The sequence below is a fragment of the Periplaneta americana genome, chromosome 7 (assembly GCF_040183065.1).
Source record: "Periplaneta americana isolate PAMFEO1 chromosome 7, P.americana_PAMFEO1_priV1, whole genome shotgun sequence".
In the NCBI taxonomy this organism is placed as follows: Eukaryota; Metazoa; Arthropoda; class Insecta; order Blattodea; family Blattidae; genus Periplaneta; species Periplaneta americana.
This window is the reverse complement of record NC_091123.1, coordinates 24,468,886-24,492,558: the sequence shown is the minus strand read 5'-3', so window position 1 is coordinate 24,492,558 and position 23,673 is coordinate 24,468,886. Positions and strand designations below refer to the sequence as shown.

At 35.3% G+C, this 23,673-nt stretch overlaps 1 protein-coding gene across 16 annotated transcripts in view; it reads left to right on the top strand.

The window, feature by feature from the left end:
* Nucleotides 1-23,673, top strand: part of sls (sallimus) — a 959,631-nt gene that overhangs the window by 374,815 nt on the left and 561,143 nt on the right. For all 16 annotated transcript variants that reach the window (XM_069830434.1, XM_069830438.1, XM_069830435.1 and 13 more), the window contains 9 exons: nucleotides 1,405-1,583; nucleotides 4,271-4,518; nucleotides 6,500-6,756; nucleotides 8,715-8,906; nucleotides 12,430-12,612; nucleotides 15,677-15,805; nucleotides 20,163-20,285; nucleotides 20,380-20,736; nucleotides 22,493-22,669. In XM_069830434.1, the coding sequence (XP_069686535.1) occupies nucleotides 1,405-1,583; nucleotides 4,271-4,518; nucleotides 6,500-6,756; nucleotides 8,715-8,906; nucleotides 12,430-12,612; nucleotides 15,677-15,805; nucleotides 20,163-20,285; nucleotides 20,380-20,736; nucleotides 22,493-22,669 (1,845 nt within the window). The remainder of the gene's footprint in view (nucleotides 1-1,404; nucleotides 1,584-4,270; nucleotides 4,519-6,499; nucleotides 6,757-8,714; nucleotides 8,907-12,429; nucleotides 12,613-15,676; nucleotides 15,806-20,162; nucleotides 20,286-20,379; nucleotides 20,737-22,492; nucleotides 22,670-23,673) is intronic.

The window sequence follows — 23,673 nt, the reverse complement described above, 5'->3', positions numbered from 1 at the left end:
CAGTCGCCACACTTTTCGGACCGATGGCCAGTCTGTTGCGGAAAGCGAAGATAGCTAACATACGAAATAAACTATACTATGAAGGGTTGTGGAAGTTAGAAGGAAGAGGGTTGTGGGTCTTGTAATTGATACTATCACAACTTTCGTCTGGAGAAGACTTCGGAAATTACGAGAACCGAAGTCAGGATAGCCAACTTCTGAGATCGGATCTCAGATCTCCCGAATACATGAAGACGTGTTAACCACTACAACACCATGCTCTAGTAATATATATATATATATATATATATATATATATATATATATATTACTTGGTTATTTAATGACGCTGTATCAACTACGAGGTTATTTAGCGTCGAAGAGATTGGTGATAGCGAGATGTTTTTTGGCGAGATGAGGCCGAGGATTCGCCATAGATTACCTGACATTTGCCTTATGGTTGGGGAAAACCTCGGAGAAAAAACTCAACCAGATATTCAGCCCAAGCGGAAAACGAACCCGCGCCCGAACGCAACTCCGGATCGGCAGGCAAACGCCTTAGCCGACAGAGCTATGCCGGTGGTTAATAGTAATAACATTAATAATTGTTACTTTTCGGCGATATTCACAGTAACATTTTTTTTTTTGCACCAGCACCATAGCTTTCGGGAGTGAACTTGCCGCTAATTATATATTACTCAGTTTTTATTATTTTGGTCCACGGTAGAACACTAATTTTTATTACATTTTACTGTATTTTTGATCCAGTGGGAAAAACTCGTCTTTTATGCACAGATTTATAGTATCACTTTTGATCTTGCGGAAATACTCGTCTTTTAGGAAAATATTCGTCCTTTATTCGTATATTTATAGTACCATTTTTGGTCTAATAAAAATAGCCTACTGGTATTTTAGGAAAACACTCTTCCTTTATTCACAGAGTTGTAGTACAATTTTTGGCCCAATGGAAATACTCGGCTTGTAGGAAAACATTTGTCTTTTATTAACAGATTTATGGTACCATTTTTGATCCAGTGGAAATATTCGTCTTTTATTCATAGATTTATAGTACGAACTATTTTTAGTTCAGTCGAAATACTCGTGTTTTATTCAAATATTTACAGTACCATTTTTGGTCTACTGGAAATACTCGTCTTTTATTTACAGATTTATAACACCATTTTTGATCTAGGGAAAATACTTGTGTTTAACAGAAAAAAAGGTCCACTGATCGTCTCGGATTGTACACTTTAACGGTTAACCTATGCATGGTGATGGTGAACGAAGTTTTGCGTATTATTGTAATAGTTTTAGGATTGTCTTTTTTAAATTACCGAAACTAGTCCTTTTCAACGACATTATAGCTTTCGATGTTATTAACAAAATTTGGTGTCTGCGCTTAACATGATCTTTGTATTGTTGCAGAGCAAGCAGAGCCCAGTGGAGGAACTGCTCCGTCAGGCTGACCAACTCATCTCCACTCAGAAGCCTCGAGCCGAGGTTTACGCGGCAATGGCTGAGTCACTGGGGCTGGCATGGAAGGATGTCAACTCGCACTTGGAGCAAAGGAAACTCATTCTTGATCTCAATGTTGCATATCAAAGGTCAGAATAAAATACATTAATCTTCCTGACTGCATATAGATACGAAATTATATTTATAACAACAATAATATATTACATTTTTAATGTTAGCTTTTATTTATACTGGGTGTTCAGTTCAAAGTGTGTCATGGCTCGCTGTATGACGTCATGTGGCTAGCCGAAGAGCCTAGACAATTCAATCTTCCTACACTTCCGCAGAGGCGTATTACCTATGTGCCAGAGAAGTTGCCTAGCAAGTACGGCGTTCATTCTGAAGAGTATTTACCAATACGTACGCTAACTCCAGTAGTGGCGGGAATGTGAACTGTTTGGAAACACGTACTGGGGTGAGTTTTTTTCTTACTGTCGGGATATGTGGAGAGGGTTAAGACGATTACTTACGTATTTGTTGACATTAACTTCGACTGTCAACATGGACACGGAGCATTTGATTTGTGTTGTGGAACGTTTCCGTACGCAACCGATGATAACAACTACCCTGCGTACGACTTGCCCGCGCAAAACACAGTTCGAAAGAGGTTATGGTAGCACACAGACCGTACAGACCGCCATCTGTTGCTACGACGTTCAAGTTATACAGTACACGTTCTCAAGTTCAGATTGAACGCCTTGATTAATAGGCAACTTCTCTGACAAAAGCTGAAACTCGCTTCAAATCGCTGACTCACAACAGTGACGTCATGACACACTTTGAAATGAACACCCAGTAGTCGCCTACATGGTACAATAATGGATTTCTATTTTGTGTTATCGTTATCACCATCTAGCGGCTATATGTGACACATATCCATCATCTGGTCTTGCAAAACAGTAGTGGAAGTGATTACCAGTCTGACATTTTCCATTTAAATAACTACTTTTCTAGTTATGTTATGAACTAGAAGCCACTAAAAACCATAATCAGATTGTCCGAGCCCGGAATCTGAACCCGGATCTTCTAAGTGTGGATCATCTCGCTCGGTTAATAATTTTATTTTATAATTTTATTATTGCCTAGGACTCGCGGAATGCGCGCTGGTTCCAGTCCTCATGGGGGAAGAAATTTTCTCATGAAATTTCGGCGAGTGTATGGGACCGGTGCCCACCTAGCATCGTGATGCACTTGGGGAGCTACGATAAGTAGCGAAATCCGTTTGCGAATACCAGCTATAACGGCTGGGGGGATCATCGTGCTAACCACACGATACCTCCATTCTGGTTGGATGATCGTCCACCTCTGTTTCGGCATGTGGGCGTGAGGCCAGCAGCCGCCTGGTCGGTCTAGGCCCTTCACGGGCTGTAGCGCTGCGGATTATTATTATTATTATTATTATTATTATTATTATTATTATTATTATTATTATTATTATTTTATTATTATCATCATTATTTTATCAATAATAGAAGTAATGCAAAGTCACTTCAAGTAGTAGGCCTACAGTCTTAGAAAAAAGTTTTGTCGCACAGATACTTTATAAGACCCAGAAAGGAGGCAGTACGTTTGATCAGAGGACGAGTGATCTGGTTAACAAAAGGACTAGCTAGTTGAGGTAATAAAATTAGTTTTGTTTCGTTGTATGTCTGATCCTTTCTGGGACTTATAAAGTATCTGTGCGACAAAGCTTTTTTTTAAGACTGTACACTTGGAAAGGCTAATTTTGTCCAGAAATCTTCAACTTGAAATATGTTGTTGTTTTCTAATGCCAGGCATTTGACAATAAAGTCATTTGACCTCTTGCACTCCAACATTTTTCAAAGATATTATCATGGTCAGCCACTGAAGCATAGATTTTGAGGTGTTCCGAATCCATTTCTTGGTTTGAGTTGCACAATGGGCAGTAAGGGGACTGATATATTCCAATTCTATGCAGGTGTTTGGCCAAACAATCATAGCCTGTTGCCAATCTAAATGCAGCTACAGACGATTTTCGTGGTAAATCGGGAATTAACTATGGATTATGATGCAGAGAGTTCCATTTTTTCCCTTGGGATTGTGTTATCAAATTTTGTTTGTTGAAGTCTAAGTATGTAGATTTAATAAATCTTTTCACAGAGTAATATGTAGATTTAGTAACAGATCTGTAAGTAGCAGTGCTGCCCTTCTTTGCTAAAGCATCCGCATTCTCGTTTCCCAGGATTCCACAATGGGATGGTATCCATTGGAATACAATTCTTTTATTGAGTGATATTAATTGAGAGAGCATTTTAGTTATTTCTGCTGTTTGAGATGACAACTTGAAATATAAAAGGTAAACAAGCATAAAGTAGTAATATTGTAGATTGCCAAATCACAAGAATGTTCCTGTCTTAGGCATTATCCAGCATGAGAAATCTGTAAAAGAAACCAGCAGAATCAAGAAAAGATAGGTATAGTCCGCGTCACCGTTTTTGGCCTGTGAAATAAGTAATGGGAACGTTAAGTGCGAGTATTTTATATTTGCCGCACTCAGTTTGACAACGGTCTTTGGCAAAAGGCTGATGTGACGTATATAGGAAGTGGTACAAGTCTCAGATGCACTAGCAACATGCTCACAAACTGGGCACTATATATCTAGGACACGCCAAAATCGCTGGCGCTAGCTGTACGACGATGCTATGAAGAGTATTACATTATTTTCCATTTTCTATTAGTTTCTTATCTTAAATTGCAGTATCGACAGTTGCTGTGTTCGTCATGAAGGTTCAACTTGTGTTTGTCTATTTCACAGTCGGGCAGAGGACTGTGTTGACAGAATGAGAGCCCTGGAGATTGCATGTCAGGATTCGTCCCTGCCAGTGGAGATAGATGCCGTGAAGCAACTCCTTACGAAACTACACGACTTGAAAAGACTGATGCTCGAGTCCTTGATGTCTTCACTACAAGATGGCAAGTTACTTCTAGAGAAGCTACGGGAGATCTCCACTCAGGGAACACTGGATTCCAGGCCCGACCACATCAAGACGTCCTCAGAATATGGTGAGTTCTTTGGTTCTTTGCATTGTTAACGACCACGTCAAGGCATCCAGGGAGTATATTGACACATTTACATCGTTAGAGAACACATCAAGATATTTTAAAACTGTGGTGGGTTTCTTGCATTTTTAACAATCTTTTCAAGATGTGTTTGTGATATTTGCATTGTTAGCGACCAGATCAAGACATTCTCAGAATATAGTAAGTTTCTAGCATTGTTAACATTCGCATCAGTAAATCTCAGAATATGGTAAGTTTCATGAATTGTTAACAATTATAATATGATAAGATCTTTGCATTGTTAGCAACCATGCTAAAAGAACCGTAGAATACGATAAGTTGCTTACATTGTTAGCTATCATACTAAGACATTCTTAGAATATGGTGGTTTCTATCACTGTAAACGACAAAATCAAGACCTCCACAAAATTTGAGTTCCTTGTATTTTATCTAGATATTCTTATAATATGACGACTGAGTTTTTTTTTTTTTTTTTTTTACATTATTAGCAGTCAGATTAAGAAGTTCTCAGAAAATAGTGAGTTCTTTGTATTGATATCGATCACACAAAGATGTTAGAATACAACCTTGCATTTTTGGCAAACATATCAAGACATTCTTAAATTATGGTGAGTTTCTTGTATTGTTAACAAACTTATGAAGATGTTCTGATAACACCATAAGTGCTTTGCCTTGTTAAAGACCAAATCAATTTTTTTTTTTTTTTTGGAATAAAGTGAATTTTTAGTATTGATAGCGACCACGTCAAGGCATGCTCAGAATATGGTGAGTTCCTTACAATGTTAGAGCGTATTCCGAATCTCACTGGTGAGCAATCCGATGGCATCACGGTGTTCCGAATTCCACCGATGACGTCATTGATGCTCCACCGGTGTCGCACCGGTGCCATCAGCTTGCAGATGTGGTGGCAGTCTCCATCAGCTGCCATCAATGAATCTGATTAGTTCTTCTATAAGGCGGGAATTAGCAGACGAATAACATCGTGCACTGTTGTGTCATGGCGGTGTGTTCTGCTTTAGTTCTGCTGTATTGTTTGTAATGAGCACAACGTAAAAACAATATGTTAATGGCTTATGAGCGAACATGTCAACGGACCAGTTATTACTACCGGTTCAAGAAATAAATTGTTTAAACTATCTTTTCTTTGAACGAGATGGCAGTACGAAAATTTCGCAAAATTTTGCTAGTGTAGCACAGACAACAACTTGTACAGTCGCCATGACAGCCATCGATCCTTCCAGCAGTTTTGTTCCTTATTTCGCTGCAACGTGACGTCATTGATGCTACCGGACCGGTGAGATTCGGAATACGCTGTTAGCGACTACATCAAGCTGTCTTTAGCATGTGGTGAATCCTTTATTGATAGTGACCATGTCAGGACGTTTTCAGAATGTGGTGAGTCGCTTGCAGTAACAGTGACCACATCAAGTTGTCCTGGGATGTATGGATTTTCTTACGTCATTAGCAACTGCATTAAGAAATTCTCATAATTAGTTGATACCGGTATATTACGTTCCAATAACCGGAGATGTACTTAGAATGCTGTGGATTCTTAGCGTTGGTAGCAACTAAAGTACTGAAATTGCCTGCTATCAATTTAAAAAGAAAGTATTTAACTTTTAAGAAATTTAATAAAATGTAAAAGCTGTAATTTCCTTGAGTAAAGAAATGGAGAAGAATGAGGATTACAACTAAAAGTTCTGTTCTATTATTTTGTCTTTACAAAACTGATGGCTCTAATTCAGTGGTGACCAACTCAGAATTCAGTTGCTTCTACTAAGGAGTGTGTGCACTCACGAGCAAAAAAGACATTAGACATTAGACAATCTGCTCTTGTATATTGCACTGTGTAGCGAAGAGTACCCTTGCATAAAGAGCACGAATTGGTGATTACTGCTTTAATTGATTAGCTGTGTGAATTCTAACCCCAGGATCTACTTATTATTATTTGTTGTTTTTTCAGCTATTTCTCAGGTTGAACACTGGTTAGAAAGCCTTCATGATCGTCGGAGATTGCTGGAGATTGCGTGGCAGAGTCGTAAAACACAGTTGGAACAGTGTCTGGCGCTGGCATTGCTAGCTACTGATTTGAAGGAACTAGAAGAGGTACTCACCATCCGAAAGGAAGCTATATTAAGGGGCAGTGACAACCTGGGTGACTCGTCATCCAGTGCTGAACTTCTGCTTCACGAACATAAAAAACTATTGCCGGAAGCGAAGGTAACTTCTTAGTGCATTTTATGTAAGTCTAAATGATGTAATGAAGCGAAAAATGGTAGGAAATTCTACTCTTGATGAAATATTATCTCTCGCTTGTACAGTCTTAATTCAGGAGCAAACTTTCAAAACCTGACAAGTCACTTTTCAGAAAATGCTACAAATATGTGTCTCTGTAATAAACGAAGATTTTTATATGGTGAAATTTGATAAGAATACAACTGAGGAGCAAACTTTCAAAATCTGACATGTCACTTTTCAGAAAATGCTACAAATAGTGTCTCTTTAATAAACGAATTTTTTGTATGGTAAAATTTGATAAGAATCTATAGCAAGAATAAAAATAATGTTTAATATTTCACCAGAGAAAATATTTTGTTCATTGTAGAGATGTAAGTTTTTTGCATCTGAAGTATATTTTCTGAAAATGGACATGTCAGGTTTTGAAAGTTTGCTCCTCATATTGTATTCTTATCAAGAGAAACAACACAATTTCCAGGGCCCATATTTTAATTAGATCCGCATTTTATACAGTATTCTATTGAAAATACCAAGTTATTTGTGAATTATGATTATAGTGTTTAGGTTCCAAAAACTAAGCTCCTAACAAGTTCTTTTCTCTTTGTCATTTCTGACTGATTTTTTTTTTTCGAATTTTCCTACAATAGTGTGGTTCTTCGTCATGTCCTCTAGAAGACACATTTCTAGGGATGGTACTGTCACGGATGATAAATGAAAAGTGATGGTGAAGGTTGATTAAGTTTCGGAAGGAGAATATGACACTTAAAATTTGGGAAAAAATAAAAATGTTGAAAATATGCAAATTATTTGTTTTTTTTTAATAACTCTTAATCTACTCAACCTATAAATATGAAACTTGACCACATCATTACTGATATCAAGAGGAGTGTGAGTACAAAAAATTAAGTCGCTAGCTTAAAAATATATATAAAATATAAATTTCACCCTTCGCTCCCCTTAAATTATTGAATATTCATACTAAGAAATTTTCCTTGTTTATGTTTTATAAATTACATTGTCAGTTTTGAACATTGTAATTGGGCTTTGCCTATTATGTTCAATAACAAAATAACAAAAAATAAATAAATAAGAAATGCTGTCATCTGTCAAGGGTAGAAAAATGATGTTCATTGTTATTAAACCATGTTGAATTTTCCTTACATATTGTTCTAGAGCAGCAGTTCTCAAACTGTGGGGCGCATCTCCAAGGGAAGGGACGCCGTAGTTTGACGGGAGGAGGGGGGGGAGCGTCAAATGAATAAGACAAGATCTTTTTTTGCAATTTTATTTCATATTTAAAATATAATTAAAACGAAAGCACTGCAATAAAACATTTTAAGGCATAGATCTTGTGACTAATATGTACCTGCTTTGAAGTACACAACCTGTCCAGGTTTGGTTTTATATTCGAGATGGTCACTCAGCTCATTTTTAATTCAGATTTTAAAGCAGCTACAGCTGAAAAATCAGTTTCGCAAAGGTAAGAAGTGGGAAAAGGTAACAGTATCCAAAGAGCTTTTGCTACATCGGCAGTAATAGCCATTGTTGCCAATCAATTTTTAATTCCCACGTATAAAGTTATTCCTATCTTATATTATGGAGGGGAGGGGGTCCAGAATTATCCAAGGGTCCAGAATTTCGAAATACGAAAGTTTGAGAACCGCTGTTCAAATGAACAAATAAAATTTTTGTTTTATTTTATATTTAGTTTTTCGTATAATAGGTCTACATGTAGTTTTTTTATTATCTTCAGATTATTTTGTAAGACATTTCGAAAGTTTTTATTCAAAATCGATACATTAGTAACTACTTTGTATTAAATAGTTCGCCTGCTCCTTGTGAAAAGTTTAAGTCAAATTTTTGTGAGACATTATTTACTATTTAGACTTAAGTAACGTTAATTCTTGGTTTCATTAATGGTCATAACAACAAACTTGCAGGAGCTGCAGGACCGTGCCCTGAAGGTGACGAAAGCCACAGAGCAACTGGTGTCTTCAGGGCACTTCGCAGCTGAGCAAGCTACTGCCCAGGCTTACAGCATCCTGAACCTGAGCGCTGAGTACCTGGATGCCATCGAACAGCGTGAGGCACTGCTCTCGCGTGCTATTGCATTCTTCCGCTCTGCTCACACTGTAAGTTTAACTCAGCAACATATGAAATTCTACAAAACAAACAAAAACTGGCTAATGCCACAATAAGTACATTAAAGGCATAAAATAAAGTAATTTCACACACACATATTTCAGTTTTACATTAAAAAATATTGAATAATGTTAATTTCTACTGCACATAATTTATAGTAGGGACATAAGCAAGAGGGGGAGGGGTTACCGGATTTGAACTTCCCCCCTTGTATTGTATTGTATTGTATTGTATTGTATTTATTAACATTCCATGGTATTCATACATGCTTACAGCTAGAATATGGAACAAGTCAAAAAACTTAATACTATTATAAAATCTTAATTTATAGTCACAGTCTAGATGAAATATATACAGACGAGATTTACAATATAGTCTACTAGTACAACACAAAGTTTTAGTATCAATTTCATGAAGTGTTATTGAATGTCATGAATTCACCTACAGAATAGAAGGCGTGAGAAATTAGGTACTTCTTTAATTTGGCCCTAAATAATTTTATGTTTTCAGTTTCATTTTTTATATCGATAGGGAGGCTATTAAAAATTTTTACTGCCATATAACGCACTCCTTTTTGATAGCACGATAGACTTGCCGATGGAGTATGAAAGTCATTTTTTGACGTGTATTTATGCTATGAACTGTTGTATTAGTTACAAAGTTTTCACGATTACATACGAGGAAGACTATTAATGAAAAGATATACTGACAAGCCATGGGCATTATTTGTAGTTTTTTGAAAATAGTCCTACAAGATTCCCTAGATTTGGCACCTACTATTATTCTAATTACTCTTTTTTGTAATAGAAATATATTGTTACTATCTGTGGAATTTCCCCAGAATATTATTCCAAAACTCATTACCGAGTGGAAGTATTGAACTTTTTGAAAAATTGACACATTTAGATTTGAGTATTTTTTTGGTCTATAATCGTTTTCTATTCTCTAATTTTTTACTGTCAGAGTAACAAAATCTACATCGATATAAGGCATAGTCCTCCTACCCCTTCTTTAATATATTCATCATACCAGTTTTATTCTTCATCCTTGATGAGTTCCATGTTCCATTATTGTGTTTAATTAAATTTATTTCAATATTTTTTATTGTTTCGATGGATTTTCCTGTTGCGTAAAGTGTCTTACCTATCATTTACAAATAAGCGTTGACTAACTATATATATATATATATATATATATATGATTATTGTGTAAGTGTAATAATGACACAAGCATTTTTATTATACAAAATTAAACAAAAGTTAAAAATTTGTTAAAATTTGGATGGTTGTGAAAAAATTTCGCTTCAAAGATTTTATAAGGAACATAGTGTAATAAAAATACCGTAACATAATAATAATAATAATAATAATAATAATAATAATAATAATAATAATAATAACAGCGGCCGGGTAGCTCAGTTGGTAGAGCAGCTGGCTACGGACTGGAAGGTCCGGGCTTCGATCCCTGGTGGTGACAGGATTTTTTCTCGTTGCCAAACTTTCAGAATGGCCCCGAGGTTCACTCAGCCTCCTATAAAATTAAGTACCGGGTCTTTCCCGGGGGTAAAAGGCGGTCAGAGCGTGGTGCCGACCACACCGCCTCATTCTAGTGCCGAGGTCATGGAAAGCATGAGGCTCTACCTCCATGCCCCCTAAGTGCCTTCATGGCATGTTATGGGGATACCTTTATCTTTTTTACCTTTAATAATAATAATAATAATACACATAATTTAAAATACCGATAATGTAAATTGTAAAGAATTTCAATAATAACTCCCCTTGATGAAATTCTGCATTAGTTACTGATTTATAGTATTTATTTTGGAAATTTTAGGTATGTAATTAGATGTAGGCTATATTTTAAGATTACTATCAGCTACATCAGTTAGGCAATTAGCCAGTTTCAGTGTATGTAATTAGATGTAGGCTATATTTTAAGATTACTATCAGCTACATCAGTTAGGCAATTAGCCAGTTTCAGTGAAATCAGTTGTAGGGTCCATTTCCTATGGGTTTGTCCCACGTGTCTCCCTCTTGGGTTGTACTGAGATGCTGAAATTCAGATTCTTCCTATGTTCATACGTAGCCAGATGCTTTGTCAAACTCCTCTGGTATTATTTTGTTTTAGACTGTAATAAAATTATTATGTACGTCCATTTCTGTCCTTATGTATTCATTTTCAATTTTGTCTATTCTTGTAGTCTCTTTGACATTTTCTAGTAAAAGCATTTCCGTTGTTTTTGTATTTTGCTTTATTTGATTTAAGGATACACATTTTACAACTAGATAAGAGTAAGGAGCTTAATTTTAAAGCATTTTAGTTTCATCTGTTTTCTTGTTTTCCTACCTAAGTTCTTTTGGTGGTCTTTAGTAATTTACATTGTTGCAAATGATGCTTATCCACTACTGCATTTGTTTCTCATGGTTTTATATTTGTTGAATCAACACTAAATATTTATAAGTACGGTAGCTAGCTTTTTTGGTCATGTGGTCAGCATAGTGTAAGGCCACTGTTTAAATTAAGGAAATTGTTTTCATTAAATTAAATTATTTTTTGTGAATTAGATATACTGTCATTCATATATTTGTATTTAAGTGAGTCACTTTATTTTAGATATGGTTTATAATAATGTTTCTTTCACTGTTTCATAAATAACTTTTTTCCCTTTCCACAAGACAAAACTTATTTTACATGATTACTGATGATATCCAGAATATTTATCTTGCCACCTTTCCTCATTAATTAAATAATAAAATCTTTTTAAATATATTTTACTGCAAAGCATGTGCCTTGTGATTAGTTCTCCCGTAATGAAAATACTTCATTTTTACCGCTGGACTGTTGACTAGGTGGCAGAACAAGTGAAAGCTGAGGTTTGGGAGAATGTCGTCAGTCTAGTACCTTCATCGTAGCCATTCCTTTTCCGTCTCTGTGTCCATACTCAGTACAGAAATCCAGACTTTTTAAATAATAACACGTTGAAAACTGCCGAGAAAGGAAAACCTCGCTCACAAACTTCTGCAAAGACTAACCTACAAATCCTATGCACATTGTGCGCATTTCATTTCATCATATATTTGTATTTAAGCCATTATCATATCTTAATAGTAAAAATATGACATTACTTCAACTTTGACATGAAAACTCAGTACCGATACCTGTATTTTTTTCCTTATTTTTTTTTTTTAAGTTGAGAAATATAGAGTTAAAACTAATGCAATCTAATTTATTTTTTTTAATATACAAGGATTACACATTCTGATAAGATTACTGAATATGTTATTCGTTTTGCTTTCCTTTCACCTAAAAGTTTTACTGTATGTTGTTGTTTAGTCAACTGTTCGAAGACAGGTTGGAATCTCATAAATGACGTCAATAAGGCAACACTTACGAGAAACTAAGCCAGGAGATATTAACTGTTCGAAGACAGGTTGGAATCTCATAAATGACGCCAATAAGGCAACACTTACGAGAAACTAAGCCAGGAGATATTAAGTGAAAATTTCTTTTCAGGCCCTGACGAAACTGGATCAACTCGAAGTCCAGTTAACGACCACTAAACTGTCAGCTTCTTCACCCCAGTTAATTCAACTCCATTCGCAAGTTTCGAAGTCACTTGAAGAGATGACAGCTGCTCCTTTACAGGAAGGTTACTCCCTCCTGGAAACTGTTGGCAGGGGATCGCCTGGTATAGAGGTAGGTAATGAAGTTGCAATTTAATAAAACTAGATAACATTTAATTATCTTGTACTGTAGTACGAAACAGCTCCTTTCATTAGAAATTCATCCAGAGACTAAAAAGACATGCAAATTTCTCTGGCATTTGGCTACTAAATTGTAATAATTCCATATCTTAATTTAATTTATTATTGTCATCTATATTATACTCCTCTTCCCCCTCCTTCTCCACATCATCATCATCATCATCATCATCATCATCATATTCTTTCACGAGTATAAACCTAGTTTTGTTTCATTTTCCAAGTGGATTTCGTTTGTTGGTGGTTCTGGGGTCAGCCAGGTCTTCTTTTTCCTCTGGGTTTTTATTGGAGAATTATACGTGTCTCCTGTGATTCTTGAGGTTTGTTGTATCCAATTCTTTTTATTTTTATATTTTCATTTTTTTCTAGAATTAGTGTAATTTTAAATTTCTGTACTAGGCCTACCTATATCTTCATTTCTTTTATGGTCTACTACAGTATATCCTACTACTGAGAAATTTCATTTGTGATGTGGTTAATCTGTTTCTATCCTGTTTTCGAATGGTCCAAATTTAATTTCCATTTATTGAGTTTGGAACTGCCTATGTATTATAGGCTCTTGATCTGATTGTTTTACTTGGATTTCAGAATATGTTGTTGTTGTTGTTTTCTAATGCCAGGCGTTTGACAATAAAGTCATTTGACCTCTTGCACTCCAATAATTTTCAAAGATATTATCATGACCAGCCAATGAAGCACAGATTTTGAGGTGGATTTCAGAATATAAATTAATAATAAGTCTACATTTTTGAGAAATTTTGTAATTTTGATTTGGAAATCTTTTCGTTGAGATAGCAAAACGTGTTAATTTGTTCAAGAATTTCATTTTTTATCATAATCTTCATACGCCGTCATTGACCTAAATGCCATTTTTTTTATTGCAAGAACTTTCATTCCAACAGATGTAAGAGTGTTGTTTATTGTATATAGGGCCTCCGTCTCTTTAAGGATGTGCCTTCTGAATTAACTATAATTATTTTGTCGTCCACCTAATATATTATATTAAATTTAATATTAATGATTTTTTCCCTAAAATACAACAAGTACTTTTTTCTGTTATTTATGAATAATAAATAATTTATGTTCTTTTATTCTGACATATAGCTATTATCTCATATGAGTATGTTTTTATTGATGTAATTTTGCAGACATTTTGCTTATTTGTGTCGTATGTTGCCGAGAAAATTTAATTTAATTTATCTTCAATACTTTAATTTATGTTGCTGCAATCCTTCTGCGGGGTGACAAATGAATGCAGGCGATTCAGTAACCGCAGAATTGGCATCGTGCTAAAATGCAGCAAAGTCTTGTTTGGTTCTCTCTGTAGTAATATATTGATTATCAGTAATAATATTTTCTTCATCAACATTCCAAATTTTTGTCACTTTACAAAAAGGTTCAATAGTATCCGAAGACGGTCTGAACCTCACAAGCAATATCAAGAAGGCATCACTTATGAGGCAACTAGGCCAGGAGATAATGGGGTAGGGTGGCCAGTTTCTTTCCTCCTCCATTGCATACATCGCTGATTAGCTACATATTACACTAGTCAGACTTCAGATGGATACAAACAATTTTATTGTTCTTCCTCTGACACATATCTTCAAGTGAGATGTAATGCCTGCGCTTGCATTGATCAAAAGTAATACCATTTTCAAATGAGAGGCGTCTAAAAAAAAAAAAAAACAACGACAACAACACTGATTTGCTATGAAAAAAATGAGGTTAAGTTAATACAGACTATACTTTTAAAAGTGTATGAATGGATATTTAGCCACAGTCAAATATTGAGACGATATAGTAGATCGAGTAGAAAGCAAGGTTGTAAAGTGGTTTGGCCGTGTTCTTCGTATGATGGCCAAAATATGTTTTATACACCTAGGCGGTTGTGGGTCATTAGAAAAGAAGCAGGCCATGACGTTTATAGAACAGTGGAAGCCAGTAGGTTGTGGACTTATGGAGGACAAGCAGTTGATCATGGATTATGCTTTGGACAGTTTCGTTTGATAAAACGGCTCCTATATCGTTATAAAATTGAAGATACTTCATGCTTGGCATTTTTCAACATTCGTGTGTCTGATATATCTAGGCTATTATATCAGTGGCCATGTCATGATTACCAGAGTGAGACCACAGTATAGTACATACAGCCACGAAGTTTGAGGTGATTTTTTGCATTTCTCGCGATACAATGCTCCAAGCGGTTAGTAACTGAGAGTACTGGGAACAATAGACTGTGCGTTACTTGCGATCCTAGTGACTAGTAACTAAAGTTCAACTGTTATTGGATACATATTCCCTACATATTGAGCTTCGTGACCGTATGTATGTGGTGAGACCATGCAAATCGGTTAGTTGTGCCTGGTGTATAAGACAAAAAATCAAGATGTATAAAAAAAAGAGTATCGCCACAGTCTAATATATACGGTAACGAAGCTTGAGTTGTTGAGAGTACTAGGAACAGTAGACTATCGGTACTATTTCGCATTGTCTGTGATGAGGCGATAGTAGCGATCCTAGTGGTTAGCAACTATATATGGATGCATATTCCATATGTATTGAGCTTCGTGACTGTATATACTAGACTGTGGTATCGCGGCATTTGGAAGTTGGTGATGGAGGATAGGAATTATCAAGCTCATTTTCCAGCTGCAAGTAAGTGGTCCATTTCAAGACAGACGTCTTTTTATTTTCACGATAGGTATACTTGTTTTTGTCTTCATATCGTTGGCTTATTTCTAAAACCTTGTAACTACATTTGAGGAATTTGTGCAGGAGAGCAGAATAACTTATTATTTTTTAGCCCAGCTAACAGAAGTACGTAGGCTACCGTAATCTTTTCTGTTGGCTATAGAATCATTTTTTCTTTGTTATAGTTGTTTGTTTATATCGCAAACATAATGAAAATAATGTATCCTATCGTAAAAATTTCAAATAGTTTATCTTTTACTTCCGTTATAACAAATCTTAATATATGAATATTTTATGGCATTTCACAGGGTGTCAAGCATACTGTAGAAGAAATAGAAAACCGAAAAATACATCTTGGAGAATTATGTACTGCCCACAAAGAAGAGAATGTACGTCTGTCTCAGGCCTTCACATCATTTCTTGAAAAGCAAAACGAAGTGAGTTTGAATGTAATAATTTATAAGCTAATCGTTTTATTTTTTGTCATTTGATGAAACGGAACATCATTAGTTCCTATGTCTTTCATGCACAAAAGATCATTGAGCACTTGACATAATGTATGTTATGCGTAGGCTACTGGAAGGAGTGACATCGCAGATGGAATATGTAGTCAGAATTCCTTTTGAATGCAGTCATGATCTATAGTTAATTATAGAGTATTTTCTTGGCTTTGTCATCAGAAACAGAAGTTGCAATAATCATTACCAGTAAGAAAAGGGGTGATCTTTGTGCACTATGAACTGTGTGCCAAATACATTCCTCCTCCTTAACTAATGATATTCAAAGAAGCCAAGATAGAATACACTGGTTGAGTGCGAGATGTAAGAGAGAATAGCTAGTGTTTTATTAATTTAGCTTTGATGTATGGAAGTTTATAAGCCAGTAGCTTACTACTGTACATAGTTTTTTTTTAATGCAGTTATGTAATAGAAGATATTCGTTAGTTAGCAGCAAAGAAGTGTTCATAATATATTAAACTAAAAACAAAGAATGAAATGTACTTTTTTTCTTTCACTTCACTTTTTACATGAAATACCAGCAATATTAATGCTTAAATAAATTTGCTGGTCTGTGAGACAAATGGACGTATAGAATCTACTCTTTTTTCCATTAACACTTTTCAGAAAATATTGATTTTTGTAAATTTCCTCATACAAAATATTTATATTAATTTAGCACACCTCAACCTGTCTTAATTTCAATTTAAATTTCAACTTTCGTATTATTTTTATTTTTATGGTGGAAAGTGAGTCTTATAGCCGTCAAATACATATAGTAGGTGAACTAAATAATGGCATAGGCCTATTTATTTACACAATGTTTTTGTGATGAAATGTGAACAGTGGTCATTCATATTATCTATTTTGACTTTTATCACTTGTAAAATAATTACCAAAGATAGAGCCAAGTTTTTGTTTAGATTATAAGTTCATTTGTGATTGTGACTCCTATTATGAGGGGGATCCAGGAAATAACGACCGTTCGCGCATACCCGCCGCGCAGCTGACTCCCCTTCCTTGTTTGAAGGTCAACTGGCTTCCTTAACATGTGTTCTCATAATGTTGTGAGTACTGGTTGCAACAAGTCGCCATTGTGCATTTTGTATTACTTCAAAATGAACGACGTGATTGATAATCCCGCCGACTGTGAGGTGAGGAGTGTGATTCGATTTTTGAATGCCCGACATTTGAAACCTGCAGAAATTTACCGGCAATTGAAAGAAGTGTATGGTGATACTGTAATGAATGAAAGAAATGTGAGAAAATGGTGCGAAATGTTCAACGATGGGCGAACAAATGTCCACGATGAAACTCGACCCGGACGCCCATCACTCATCACAGAAGACCTGAAGACTAAAGTGAACGACAGAATCTTGCAAGACAGGCGCACATCACTCGACGAATTGCATATTGCCTTTCCTGACATTTCTCGTTCTTTGCTTGGTGAAATGTGTCGCAACATCTTGGCTACCACAAACTCTGTGCACGATGGGTTCCACGGCAACTGAGTGACCAACACAAAACTCAGAGAATGGCCTCAGCATTGACATTCTTGATGCGATATCACACAGATGGAGACGCCTTTCTTGATCAAATTGTGACTGGTGATGAGACCTGAGTGTCTCACAACACCCCAGAGACCAAGCGCCAATCACGTCAGTGGCATCATCCCTCATCACCCAAGAAACCGAGAAAATTCAAACAGATTCTCTCAACACAAAAAGTCATGGCTACTGTCTTTTGGGATCGCAAAGGTGTTCTTTTGCTGGATTTCATGCCAAAAGGCACTACAATCAATGCAAATCGTTATTGTGAGACTTTACGAAAACTACGGCGAGCCATCCAAAACAAGAGGCGAGGAATGCTTTCGAGAGGAGTTGTGCTTCTTCACGACAACGCCCGCCCACACACTGCTGCTTCAACTCTAGAATTGCTGGATCAATTCTGTTGGGAAATCTTTGATCATCCGCCCTATAGTCCAGACCTTGCTCCTAGCAATTTTCACCTTTTCACTAAGCTGAAAGATTTTCTGGGTGGTACGCGTTTTGGAAGTGATGAAGAGTTGAAGAAGACAGTGAACACCTGGCTTAATGAGCTGGCGGCAGAGGAGTATAACACGGGAATTCTAAAGCTAATGAACAGATACGACAAATGTTTAAATGTAGGTGGTGATTATGTAGAGAAGTAAAGGAACCTTCAGTTATGTAACAGACTTTGTTTTTTCAAATAAATATTTTTTTTTTAATTATTACAACAAAACGGTCGTTGTTTCCTGGATCCCCCTCGTATATCTCTCAAATATTGCGACATTTAAAGGTTTATAATATCTTTTTTTTTTTTTTTTGCTTTGTGTTTCGCTTTGTCTATCAAAGGCCTGTGTCACCTCATGAAACGTTTTTCTGCAGAGTTATTCATATAATTTTGATTACTGTATTTGTTTCATTACTAATATTTAAAGACAATGACGATATAACCATTAGTGTTTAAAAATATTCATAAACGGTACCTACATTAAATAATTATTTTACCAATTGCAAGTAAAGACTATTAATACTGTTGAATCTTACATTTATAAAGTTTGAAATTCACAACAAAATATTGACGAAATTTAAATAATGGATCTTCATCACTTGGTTATTTCCTATTTTGTTCTGTGCATTTTTATGGCTACCAATTGTTTTTGTAAATGTAAGTAAGTGTGAAGAATCGACAATATTTCACTCAAACTATCGATATATAAAGAATTTAGACTTCTTTAGATTATAATGAAATAACTGTACATTATAATAATTATTTAAGGATCACTGAGATCAAATTTTATCAATTTTGGTTAAAAAAGTTCTGTTTTTCGTTTTCAACACTGAAGAATTGCATATGGTTCCGAGAACCTTTTTTTTTATTTTATTTAAATTTTATTTTATTTAGATTTAAATATACAGAATAAATAATATAATTACAAATAAACAAGAGAAATAGAAATAAAATAATACAAACAATATAAAAAAGGAGATACAGTAGTATTAACAAAATTTGAGACCGAATGAGCAGCGCAACCTCTCCATAAATGTTCATGCTCTTCAATAATCTGTTTCGGGCGGCCATTTTTAGAAGGTTGCACGCTCTGAGTGGCCTTTTAGATAGATGCCTGCTCTTCTGTTAATGCTGCAATCCATTTTTCTTTTTACATATTGCTTTACTAAAAATTGTACACCTTCTCCAAATTTTATAGCTGTGTGCATGATTTTACGTGGGTCTTGTTAAAAGTGTGCTTAACAGAACTTGCTATCAGATTATTGGGGGATTTTTTTTTTTACTACACATAATTTTACCTGTTTTTATGTTTGAATGTATAAAATAATTTGTCTTAGCTCTTCAGAAATATTCTGAAAAATAAATAGCAAGTTATGTTTCAAGTAGTCTGAAAGACATGTGGAGCAAATTTCAGGCAAAAATTTTGAAATTTGTGGGGGGAGTAGTGATTTTGAAAAATTAAATTTAAATTTATAAAACTTTCAATAATTCATATAATTTTGGGCTATCTGTGTGCAAAGGCTATTTATATGCAGCATATCTTTATAAATTGTGAAAGTTCTCACTGAAACGGTTAAGAAAATTCTAATTTCACCTCAGTGTAGGGGAGAGTCGGGTAGTATCGGACATCGGGTAATATCGAACAGTGCGTTTCTTTCATCTACCACCATATGGTAGTACCTGAATGACATGGTTACGTTTCTCTATGCAACATCACAGAAACGTAACCATGTCAATCAGGTATTAACATCGTGTGGTAGATGAAAGAAACTCACTGTCCGATATTACTCGATGTCCGATACTACCCGACTCTCCCCTATCCTTAAATTTAGGGATGAAATTTTAATAATAAAAAATTTAATGTTTATTATATTTCTGCAAATAATTAAATGTAATTAAATAAATTCATATTCTAATATTTATATAATTTCATTATATGTATATTTATTTAGAAACTATAATCGTTTTGTTGATAGGCAGCTAGACTAATAAATCAAATCCATTACAGTGACAAATTATAATTAAGTTTTCATAATACCATCACTTATAGGACAAAAATATGTAATAATACTTAGTAACTAGTATAATATATATAAGTGCAAAGAATGTGGTAAACATCCAGAAAAATAAAACACGAGACTGATTATCGCATTAAAATACGGCGAAAAATGTAAGAACCCTAATAATTTCTTTCATAAAATTAAAATTTCATATGCATTGGATATGTACATTTATAAAACTGAATTCATTTTTCTGTTTTCAGTTATTTTCGTGGCTTGTAAGCATAGCGGAAGCATTTTTACAAGGTCATCAAGATATGGGAAGTGTTTTGGCAATGGCCAAAGATTTTCTGGAATTACACCATCAGTTATTGAATGATTTACAAGTAAGTTACAACCAGTACTTCTGGGCATGTAATTATTTTTAGTTTAATGAAATTGTCATCAGCCGCTATGATCATTTTATTTTCTCCCCTACAGAAAAAAGGAATTGAAATCAATGCTGTTCTCTTAACTCTGCCTCCTATTCTGGAATTCTTGGATGATGAACAGCGAGAAGACGTGGACCAAAAAGTTGACGCTCTCCATTCTCATTGGTTGAATCTAAAATCCATGCTAGAGACAAGGATAGATCTCGCTGATATATATGTAAAGTTTCACACATTGGCAGTGCAGCTGGCCAATGAATTTGATTCTGCGGAAGAGGAATTCAGAAAGACTTCTGATGGTATTAGTGAAGACACAATCAGACTTGTGGAACAGAAGTGGCTGTCTATCCAGCAGCTCTATGAGCAACTGAAGAATGTTGGGAAGAATTTCATTGAAGATGCCTCTAAGGTATGATACATATAATGGTTTTAGTACTTACAAATACACAGCGCCTGTATTGCGTGCTCCTAGTACAAGGAATACAAATCCAACAAGGTTCACTTTTTAGCAAGATAAAATACAATCATTGCTCTTAAGGAAATGTTGTGCGGGTTCTTGAGAGCACGTAGTGCAGGCGCTTTTGCCTATACTGTCTGGCGAGGACTAATAATGTCCATCTTGTGTGGACTTCTGAACATACTAACGTCGCAGGTACCGAAGAGGCCCATGCTTTCGTTATAAAAGTGATTTTTATCCTCCCTTACTGATTCAGAGCCCTTTATCTTCTTTCTTGTAAGCACTAGTTCAGAGGTCAGAAAGATCTTTCTTAGAAAAACCGCAGTGCTCAGAGTTAAACACCACAGAACCTGGAAGCATCTGTTTGAATATCTAGATTCTGTTTTATTTGTGATATTTCTTAGACTGTTGTTTTGTGTTTGGACAAAGACAACGTAAAACTTCTTATACCAGTACTATACTGGAAAAAATATCCAAAATCTAGGAATAGCTATTCATTATTGAAATTTTTATTGTTGTATTCAAAGTACTTGTGACACATTTTGAACATTAGTCCTTATTTTACGAAAAAAACTCACCTAAAAATTCGGTGTGTGGGTGTTGTTTAAAGTGCAGTGCAATAAAACATTGTGTAAGAATGTGTCTGAAATTTCTCTGGTTAATATAGTTATACTGTCATTACTAGAGACGAGAATTCCATGCAAATGCATGTTTTTATAGGAACATAGAACATAACTCAAACTTAGTACTTATCCATTTCATTACTTTTCAGTTCCAAATATGTGCATAAAGCATATTTAAGCAATTTTTAATTTAATCATGCATATAATATCCATTATATTCAGTTTAAATGTATGTTTTAATGGTTTTGAGTGGACACCTCAGTTTCTCGATTTTTATGTCCCTCATTTTAGCTTAACCCTTTGCAGCACAAATTAAATTTTTATGTTTTTCATTTCATGGACCATAACAAAGCTTCATTAAATTTTTTTCAACATTTTAACTGCACACAATTTCAAAATATAGATGGAACCTCTATGTATACTCAAGAGATTGTTCCTTGGTGGAATATCTGTGCCATAAAATTTAAAAAGAAAGAAAACGATGGTTCTTCTGAACAATCAGTATGCTGCAAAGGGTTAAGGAATCAGGATTGAAGAAGGAAAAGAAAAGAAAAACTAAATAACAGAAAAAGGTTAATTCAAGTTTGCACCCATAACTTCTTGCGATGTAGAGAGGTCATTCCCTGCCTACAAAAACATATTGACTGACAAGCACAGGAACCTCACAGAAACCAATTTTTAGAAATGTTGTTTGTTAACTGTGCAAAAGAAAAAGTGAAGTGAAATAAGAAATTTGAAACAAAAATGAAAGTGCATATTTTAATGTATTTTCGCTTGATTGTGCATGTTTCATAGTTTGATAGCGCATTAATACATGCATATTTTGGGATTTTATAGTGCATGAAATTCTCGTCTCTAGTCATTACTAAAAATAAATTTTATGGACTAGCGAATTTATCATGATTGGATCAGCAAGTTGGCAAAACTGATATGAGAAGGATACTACATCAGAATGTGGTTCACTACTTAACGTCTTGGCTCTTCTGTGTCAAGTTTTGTATGAGGGTAAATTCTGTGTGAATGGTTATGTTTATGGGAGTCTAATTCGGATCCTGGCTGGGGGCCAACTTCTATTTCTTCTCCAGGTCGGGGACCCGTATCTGGATATCAAGCGTGCGAGCTTATGTGTGGAGACTCTGTTGGAACACTTCGGTGGTCGTCAGCTCCTCATCTCGGAGTCGTGGCAGACATGGCAGTCTAACATCACCGTGGAGAGGGAGTTCAAAGTGCAGTGGGAGATGAATGTCACGGAGAGCACCAGGGTGAGTGGGCTTTGTTGTGGGAACGTGGGAGTGGGTGCTGTTTTCAAGGTGAAGTTCATGGCACTTGCTGTGGCAGACATTGCGTAACAGGAACTGACAGTTGAAGTTAAAAAAAGCTGTGACACAACAGTGACCTTTCAACTTTAGTGAACTAGTGACCCACCTTTATCTCACACTTTACTGACCAGTAGTAAACATGTTCTCTTTAAAACTGATCATTTTTATGTTATTTTCTTTTTTAATTATGAATTTGTATAAAACCCTGGCTTGTATACAAAATGTATTTGCATGTAACTTTCTGGAACATTTATGCAGAAGTAATATCATATTCTTTAAAAGTTATGCCTTGTCGACAATTTTACATGCATTTAATTGTGCATATAAATATTTATTTAGATAAAAAATCTCATGTACACATTTTCGTATATTGTCAGACCATCAGATCTATGCCCCTTCAGCACTGTCGTCGTTCTTAGAAAAGTTAACGCCTCTACTCACCCCATTCCACCCGTTTCTCTCCCACTACGTCAAACAGCAGGCCACGAAACTTGCCGAATAGGGATGTTGCCAAACTTCCGTCAAACAGTGTCATGTCTCTTGAATATTGCTTATAATAATGTAAGGTTAACTATTACTTCTTCATAATTTAATTTAAGCTTAAGTAGGTTTAATGATGCTGATTGACTTATGCAAAATGCTATTACTTGCTTAATAATATTTCTTTCACCGCTCCGTGCTTCAGTATTCATGTTGAGTTGACAACACTGGACTGCAAGTGCAAATAAACTGTCCCGCAAGAAGGCTCAAAATTGTGAGTAGTGGGGGAGAGAAAGAGAGAGGGATAGAAAAGAGAGAAATAGGAATACAGGGAGAGAAATGAATTGCCGAGGCTGAAAAGGAATTAAGGTTCAGTTCGCATATCTTACAGGGGCATAGATCCGATGGTCGGACTATATATGCTCTCATTTGTCAAAAATCTTACGTAAGTTTACATATTTTCGTAT